The sequence below is a fragment of the Carassius auratus genome, chromosome 18 (genome assembly GCF_003368295.1).
Source record: "Carassius auratus strain Wakin chromosome 18, ASM336829v1, whole genome shotgun sequence".
Classification (NCBI taxonomy): domain Eukaryota; kingdom Metazoa; phylum Chordata; class Actinopteri; order Cypriniformes; family Cyprinidae; genus Carassius; species Carassius auratus.
The window spans coordinates 3,200,623-3,209,889 of NC_039260.1; the positions used below are offsets into that span (position 1 = coordinate 3,200,623).

The following is a 9,267-nucleotide window of genomic DNA, read 5'->3' on the forward strand; positions in this document are numbered from 1 at the left end:
AACCGGTTAATAATGCTATTTTATCATTCCATTTAATATTAGAAATTCTGTATAAACTAATCTGTGATTTATTTTTGGTAAGTTTATTGTGACAAATACCAATGACGTCTTGTTGTGTGACCATGTAATCATGATGCAACGATACTGAGTCACCATTGTCCCAATCAAGACTCTTTTTGCGTTCACGATATACTGATTCTTGTGAACGGATAGTTTAATAAACCACTCTTCTCTGCTAGTAAGACCCAATGATGTGATTTTTAAGGCTGTGTTCATTTGTGTTTAACACCTTTTCCCTGCCTTTGTAAAAGTGTGAATATCTGTTTACCTGTGGATTTAAATGGAGAGTGTGAAGTACACACTGAGACAATTTGTGAGAGCAACGACCTGACAATGTCCCTAAAGAGGGGGTCCCAAGGTTAGTCTACTTACAAGCGAAGGTTTGGACATGCCAAGTATTTTCGAGTGCTAACACAGGAGCTTACAGATGAGAGGCAAACAGGCGAGCACTTCGGGGCCAGGTGCTGTGGTTCGGTCCCCGGCGCGGTATCGATCGGCTGAAATCTCATCACTCTACCTTTTGAAGTAGTTAAGAGCAGCCTCGTCTGCCACAATTGGATGTGGGGATTGGATTTCTCCCAGGTCACCCATGGTTATTTTTAGGGTGGTGAGAAAATCCTGTCTCCGCCGCACTCAACAGCACACACACGTGCACAATTACACATTTCTTGAGGAAACAATGCTTAATTGCACAAGATCCCGTCAGTCATATATAGTAGGATGTTTGCATTTCTGCAAATGCTGAAAATATTTAGCAGCTAATTCACAAACCCATGAATATATCTACATCCGAACACACACACACACACACACACACACACAAATCCAGTAATAAAAATGAATCCTCTTCAAGTGGTTTATTTGTGCTCAGCGTTAGCTTCCATATGACTTAGCCTTCGTAGCACTAGCACTGTGGGGAGCTAAACGTCTGCCACACGAGTTGGAGTTCCTCATGCTTCACCATCACAATCTTGACTTTTCATTTCTCCTTTAATGGAAACCACACTGCAATTTGATGCCGCCACCTCGAATTCACATTTCAGACGGTTCCTGCTGTTCTGACCCAGTGACCAGTTCTACTCACTGAGCTGTACGAGACCTGCCTGCAATCTGCTAGCTTGTTTGGATTCTTTTTGCTTCTGAGAGTAAAAACCCATTAATAAGCTAACCATTGCTTACCATTTAAATGACCAGTTTAAACATTAATATTGATGTTCACCAGCAGAGCCTAAAATTAATGCCCAATAAGCAACAAATGTGAGTATATATGCATTTTTTATAATAATAAAAAAACATTAATTTTATTATAAGTTAAATTAACCGATTAAGAAATATCACTAATTGAACTATAATATTGAACTCTAAAGTTTTTCACAATGATAATGGTGAAAAATATATTTGTAATTTGTATTATTATTATTATTATTATTATATTTACACTGCAGTTCTTACATTAAACCCAGTTTGAAAAACATTAATGTAATGTTTAATACATTTTATGATGCTGATATAAAAAAGTGGAATATTTTTCTTTCTCTTTGCTTTTTTTTCCCTATAGAACAAGTTAGATTAAAAGTAATCAAAAAAGTAGACAGAAAAAATTACCTAACATGAGTGACTTAAACAATTTGTATGTAATCGACCCAGCTCTGATCATAAATAAACAGAATCAACTGATTAATTCCATTAATGTAACATTTATAGATTAAATAATGAGTTGTAAACACTTCTGCTTTAGTAAAGTTGTTTGTATGTAAATTATGTTCGATATTAGATGGTGTTCGTACATCAATATCTTATGTTTCAGTGTCTATGCACACATAATTAATTATGATAGAACCACACTTTACATGAATTACATCGCTTTTTTTAGGCACATCCAGAGAAATGCCTACAATGGCCAAGTTGGTCTATCCTGAACCTTAGTGAGCTTGAACTAGTAACCAACCAGCATTATCTTTCTAAAACCATTAAGAAATTCAATCCATCACTTCAGATGGTAGATGTCTGTGTAGGCAGTTGACAGCAAGGCAGCTCTCTGTGTTTAAGAATAGAGCTAATGGTTGTATTTGTATGGACAAAGCAATGATACAAATCAAAACCAGCTCATTTTACAAACTTGTTTAAATGCAGATCAATACTGGCAATGCAAGAAAAACACGTTTAAGTGCCATTTCAAAATGTATAGCATTTTTCTCCAGTCTTGACCTCAGAACAGTTTCACATTCAGGTGTGAGCTCATTGAACAAGCTAACTGAATACTAATAAAGGCAATTACATGCAAAGAAAAATCAAGGGAACGTGCAGAAATCCAGGTGTTTTGCTTAAAGGAGACATATTATGCCCCTTTTTACAATATCTATTATAAGTTTCAGCTATCCCCAGAATGTGTCTGTGAAGTTTCAGCTCAAAATACCCCAAAAATTAGAGCATGTATCTTTAAATGCAAGCGAGCTGCTGCTCCCCGCCCCTTTTACAGAATATTGCCTTTACAGCTTGTAACTGCTAAAAAAACATATGTTTTGATTCTAAGTGTTACAAAGACAGTTGTTTTTACAGCTGGGATATAAATTGCATGTTTATTTTAGATCTGTGTGGCAGCAGCAATATACAGTAAATAAATCAATAAATCCACTGCTCTGTTGTCTCCTCTGAGGATGTTCTGTGCTCGTCTGTGCGGCCAAAGACAGAACAGTTAGCATGTTTTGCTCAAACTTTTGCCATGGCTTAAGAGCTGGTACAGAGTTGTTGCTTGCAAAATCAAAATGACGGAGCTGTGGGTGGAATCTTACAGTTTAAGGGGTGGTAATATTATAATGAGATCCCTTTGCAACATCACTAGGAGAGAGCGAAATCAGACACTCTAGTTTTTTTTTTTTTTTTTTCAGACACTTGCAGGAAAAGGCTTACCAAGACAAAGTTACTGGGTTAATCTTTTTAACGATTTATTGGTTGGTATACTGTAGATGCACCTGGAACCTGATTAAAGCACTTACAACCTGGAAAAGTCAGATTTTCAAGATGTGATATATTTAAATCAGCTACCTTTTGCTCCAATGAAGACACTGTTTAAGCCATTTATGTGACCTTAGTGTGTTTGCATGCATTACCTTACACAATTTATGCTTAATAACCTGATAACAATGGAAGAACATGTAAACTGCTTTAGATGGGTTCGTTTATCTGGTAAAGGTCATACACGGATTAAACACACTACCATTCTGGTGGTTTACTGTGAACATGTCTGTTTCTGAAGTCTAAATTAATTAATTAAAATCGTAAAATAAAAAGCAAAGTAATAATATAAACACAGAAAATACTATACAGTGTATATATATATATATATATATATATATATATATATATATATATATATATATATGCCTACAAATCTCATGTAAATGCAGGTGTATGGTTCTGTTTTAGCATAATTCATGCAAAAGTATGCATGCAAACGAAACAACCTGAAACAATCAGAAAACAGTATCTTATAAGGAATAATGATTTTAACTATATGACATTTGGTGCTTTTGATAATAAGCTGAAGTCAAATGCTCAAAAATTGTGTTTTGAACCAAGTTTGTTTGACACAACCTGCTCATATTAACTCGGTGAAAGCAGAGATAGTTTGCTAAATGTTGCTGGAGCATCCATAACAGTGCCCACTCAGGTAAGACCTTGACTGCAGTGTAATATGTGAATTCTGATGTTGCTTGGTTACTGTGGTCACAGCGCTAGGCAACCCCAGACTAGAGGTAAGTGGATACCACAGCTAATGCCAGATTCATGTGCAGTGATGGATTCAGGTCTGGAGCAGCCGGGTAATTACAACGACATCTGACCAAACTGTCCAAATCCACCTTTGCTAGAAAATCCAGCCCACGAAAACAGCAAGAACATGGTTCTTAAATAATAATAATAATAATAAATAAATAAATAACAACACAACAATAAAATAAAAAATATATATTTGCATGTGTCTATATATATATATATATATTTTTTCTTATATAAATAGATCCATGTTTTTGTATTTATATATACATAATAAGTATACACACTCATATATTATGCAAAAGAAAACCTTTATTTTGGATGTGATTAATCGTGATTAATCATTTGACCGCACTAAAAAAAATATATATGCACAATTATATTATATAAATAAATAAACAAATAATTGCATACATATAAATACACACTGACATAAAATACTCTCTCTCTCTTTCTATCTCTCTCTCTCTCTCTCTCTCTCTCTCTCGCAGAGGATAGAGAGACATAACCCACATGCCTTTATGGGTATTAGAAGCAATGCACATGATACATAGTGTGTAACGATTCAAACAAATCTCCATATTCATCGGGAAGAAGGAGGCGGGAACCAGCGCACAATCAAAAACATTTTAATATTCAAAATAGACACAACAGCGCGTCAGCCCCTCACGGCGACTGACGCGCACAAATAAAAGCAAACACCTAAAATAATATCCCAGGCCTGGTCCTCTCTCGTCCTTCACGGTCGTCACTCCAGTTTTATATCCTTCCATCTCCTACGTGGGACTCAATACTAGCGGTGGGGCTCAGGTGTAGCTCATCTCCAATCACTACACCTGGCCTCACTCCTCGTTCCCACGCCTCTCGGCCCCGCCCCACTCGCCACATAGTGCTTCTTTAATAATTAATGGTATCTACATATAGGCAAAAACATACCCCTTGCTGTTTGGACACTGTTTCTGAATTCAGCCAATTTAGTTTCCTCGTCTAATCTTCTGCAAGAACACTTATTTGTTTTTGTTTTTTTGTTTATTTTATTTTACTCTTACAAGCTGTGAATGCATATCTGCTCCATTTTGATCAAGAGGATTGCACTTAGCTGAACCCACACTACAGTTACAACTCCTAGGTCCAAGTACAGGCTCCAAAATGTCATAGTTAAGAATTATATGCATAAGTGTAAAAAGACGTTATATTTACAGAGACTGCAGTATAAGAACACATTCATGCCAGTCTGTGAGAGCTGAGTCTGATATGAACTGGAGGTCTGGCCGCTGTACTGCTAAATGACACAGACAGGTTGAGGAGCTTACTGCATGTTTCTGGTGCTATAGTCTGAGTAAATGCTTGTTTATCTACTCCAGGCTGCACGCAGATGTGTTTGTTGCCGTCAGACATCCGCAAAACTGTCTGATGGCTTTCGTCAGATCTCATCCACCCAACACGCGCACACACCGCAAAATACACACAGCTTGAACAATTGTGCATTCCACACAAACTCTGTTATCACACTACTCTCAGCACGACAGAGAGAAACACGGAACATCCTCCAATCAACAAGAAAGTCTCTGGGGAAAAAATAACCCACCCTGTGTACCAGCTGTTCATGTTGAGTCACAGCAGACATGCCTGTTTTCATTTACCAGCTCTGGATTAATGCTGCAACTCTGATTTTAAGGTCAAATCGGAGGAATATGCTTGGTATGACAGTAAGTGTGTGTTGTGCATTTGCATATTGCTTATTATTAGTGTTTGCGAGTCATGCTTGCTCATAAAAAAGGCACATTTAGGTATATATACAGTATTTATGTGTGTGTGTGTGTGTGTGTGTGTGTAATAAATATTTTGTGTAATAAAAACTTGTCAGAAAATTGCTTATATTCATTTAACAATGTAAGATGCAACATAAAACCCTTATGTGTATAACTAATAAGAACAGATATAAACAATTTCAATGAAAAACCATAAAATATGAATTGTTACACGAGGAATTCAGAGAATGTAAATTTACATTATTTCTAAAAATGTTAAGATAACTTGTTCTTTTTCACTTCCAAAAACTTGTAAAATGTAAAATTACATGACATGTCCCATTAAATCTATAACAATGTTTAATGTAGAGTTTTCGGTATGGAGTAAAGGAACTTACAGGAAACCAATTAACATAAATAAATATTTATATAATATAATACTATTTATAAATTAATAAACATTTACTTGCCATTTTCAGTCTTTGTAAAATTACAAAATTTAGGGCATTTTGGGTGGTTGCTAGGTTCTGATAAAACAGCTGGAAAAGTACCTAGATGACCTATTCCACCGCCCAGATACTGAAGTGCTCATTTGAAGGATTTGTGATTGACAGTGAAGTATTTGATAGTAATAAGATGGCAGATGTGACACACCCAAAGTTAATTTTCATACATACAATATAAAACAAACTTTTTTTTTTTTTTACTTTCACTAAGTAAGTTCAAATTAAATTGTAGTATGTAGTCAGACAGTACACAATTTCAGACGGTCACACAGAATGCTGTAGCACACATAATTATGCATAAAAGTTTAATGCAGCACATTAGTTGTTTGTAACCAAGTCTGAGCTATAATAACAGCGAAGCTTGCTTTATGAAACACTAATTAGCTTACAGTATATTACGAGAAGTTGATGCGAAGCAAAAGTTCCCAGAGGGATATGTACACAAGGTTGTTTATATTAAATAGTGAGCTGAATGTTAGCATCATCTGACAGCCGAATAGATGCAAACTACCCTTCCAAAAAGTTTGCAGAATAACCAGAAGAACCTCCCAGCACGCTTCTGTTCTTACTTATTAGAAGCAGGAAGGTATTTGTTGCATCACAGTCAATGGAGTCCGGCTATTGTGCAAGTCAGGTCCGTGTTGCAGAATAAGAAGAAAATGCCCTACGCTTCCCACAAATTACCGGCGGCACTCCGGGCCGTTGCCATGGCAACCCCCCATCTAGTGCCCCCCTCCCCCATCATTTAATAACTTCTTTCTGATAAGTATTTGGAGGAGGAGGAAACTCCTTTTATTGCCATTTATATAATCTATTAAAAAAAAAAAAACACACATGAGATATTTTAGCATGGATATTATTTGAGCACTTAGGGTTGCTGCATGGAATAAAAATCTCCCATCAGCACAGCGGCAGCCAAAAAAGAAAGATTTTTTCACCGCACATGTCGTGCAATGATGAAATGGGCCTCACAAAAACGGCAAGATGCACTGAAATAAACCATCAATCTCCTTTATACGTACATGTGCACACACACACGCTCGGTCGGGTTTAGATAAGAACAGATTGTAACTGTATTATACATATAAGCCTCATGTTTATCTTTCTCTCATGCACTCATGTGCACACTCATACACAAACTTCTTATGTGAATCAGAGTCTCCCAGTTTCCATGGCAACTGTCACAGAAACAGTTTTGGAAGCAGAGTGGCGTTCTGAAAGCAAAGAGTGCCACCCGACGACACAACCGTGCTGAGTCACACTCTTAGCCCCGCCCACTGAAACCTGACACCATGTGACACAGCGATCCATCATCAACGTCACGCTCAAACATCCACTGATAAGCTCTTCCTGTGTGGATTTTCTAGGCTTTTTGATCATTAAAGAAATAGTGAATTTTATTTTGGTTTGTTAATGATGCTTGATCTGTGCATATTTCTCTCCTGATTCAGATTCTTTTTGTTTTAGCGTGAAACAACAGTTTGAAGTTAAAAATGGCTTAAGGATTAATTTGTTTCTTACAAATTTGATTTTTGCTTCTCAAGATGTTATTGATGGACTTGAGTGGTGTGAATTACTTGTGGATCATTGTGATGTTTTTATCAGCTGTTTGCACTCTCATTCTGACGGCACCCATTCATTGCAAATTATCCATTGGTAAGCAAATATTGTTTCGCTAAATGTTTCCAAATCTGTTCCCATGAAGAAGGTAGTTTAAAGCGGAAATTGTTTCCTGCCACATGCAAACACATCCAGGCTTTAGGCATTAATGCAGATAAATAGCTCTGGTCGTGATAAAGCAATAAGAAGTGTGCCACAGTTATTTGAACACTCTGGAGACACTCATACAGAAGTAATAAGAGGTAACATCACTAATCACTGTGCTATTAGTGATAAAACGCATTAAGTCTATAAATCTAGTCTCTCTATGCCCAGATTTTTGGCATTAGCTATTAATGCTGGAGTACTTTAAAGTAATTATAATCTTGCTAGAAACTATTGTCTGGATTTGCCAAGTAACTCCACTGCTGATGCAAATGACAGAAATTTGCTGATATATTAATTTAATATTTTGGCTGCAGAAGTGAAGAAAAGTTCAACTATTTAGCATGTAAAGTATTGAATGAACATGAAAGAACATTTGGAACCTATTTTATCATAACAGGGTGTAATCAGCAAGACGAAAACAGCAACAAAAATGCTTAATCACTACTACATTAATCAGCATTAAAGGGACAGTTTTTCCAGCACTGGGCATCCAAAAATGTCACCAGGCTTTCCCATAAAGCTGTAAACACATTGTGTTTATGAAACTCTGTCGGCACGTGGTGTGCAAAAGTATTTTGTGGTGAAAACAAATGAGGTGCCACCACCACAATAGCTAATGCATTTGACCGACCAGGCAATGCCCATATATTTACAGATGTCAAGATAAGACTCCAATTAGGGCCAAATGCTGCTGGAGCAGCAAATCTATAACCATCCATCAAGCACCGCCAATTCTAACGAACTGGCAAGGAACATCCAGGTCACCTAATGCAAATCTTTTTTTCTTTTTCACAGGGAGCGGAAGCAAGCCGCAAATGTGTCTTCCTAAATGGCCGTGAACGGTAAATCGCATCGGATGCAGTAGCCGTGAGACAAGGAGGGGTAAAATGCACAGAACTAACTTCTAACTTCGTGATATGTGACTACATCATCCAGTACATTAGCAAGAGAATGGCTGATGCCTGTTTTCCTGTGTTTACTGGTAATACTATTCACAGACAGAGCTTTAAATAAAAGATAGGAGGTGGTGTGTGAAGGAGCGTTGTGGATGATGGGAGTGGATTTTCCGTGTAATGAGAAGTCAGGATTGTGCAGCTGCAAATTGTTGAATGCCCAAGCGTGCCGTGTCTGTCTTTCTCTCTCTCTCTCTCTCTCCCACTCTTTCTTCTTCTCTGCACTAGCTGGTGTAATGCGAGCGTTTTTTAGCTAACGCGGTCACCCACATGCTTTTAAAAATAGCAGCCTCTTCCCTCTCGCTGTCAAGGCCGATGAGAAATAAAGCGCTTTATTGTGCAGCGAGAGGCAGCTCTAAAACAATAGATGATCTGAATGGGCTTGAGATGGAGGAACGGCTTTGTGCCGGCTCTCAATTAGACGTGAGAGGCGTTAACTCAAGCCCGGCTGTTTCA

General features: G+C 37.3%; 1 protein-coding gene across 1 annotated transcript in view; it reads left to right on the forward strand.

Moving 5' to 3' along the window:
* Positions 1-9,126: 9,126 nt before the first annotated feature.
* ptprq (protein tyrosine phosphatase receptor type Q) overlaps positions 9,127-9,267 on the forward strand; it is a 24,192-nt gene continuing 24,051 nt past the window's right edge. Inside the window, 1 exon segment of the mRNA XM_026286854.1 lies at positions 9,127-9,234. Coding sequence (XP_026142639.1) covers positions 9,127-9,234 — 108 coding nt within the window.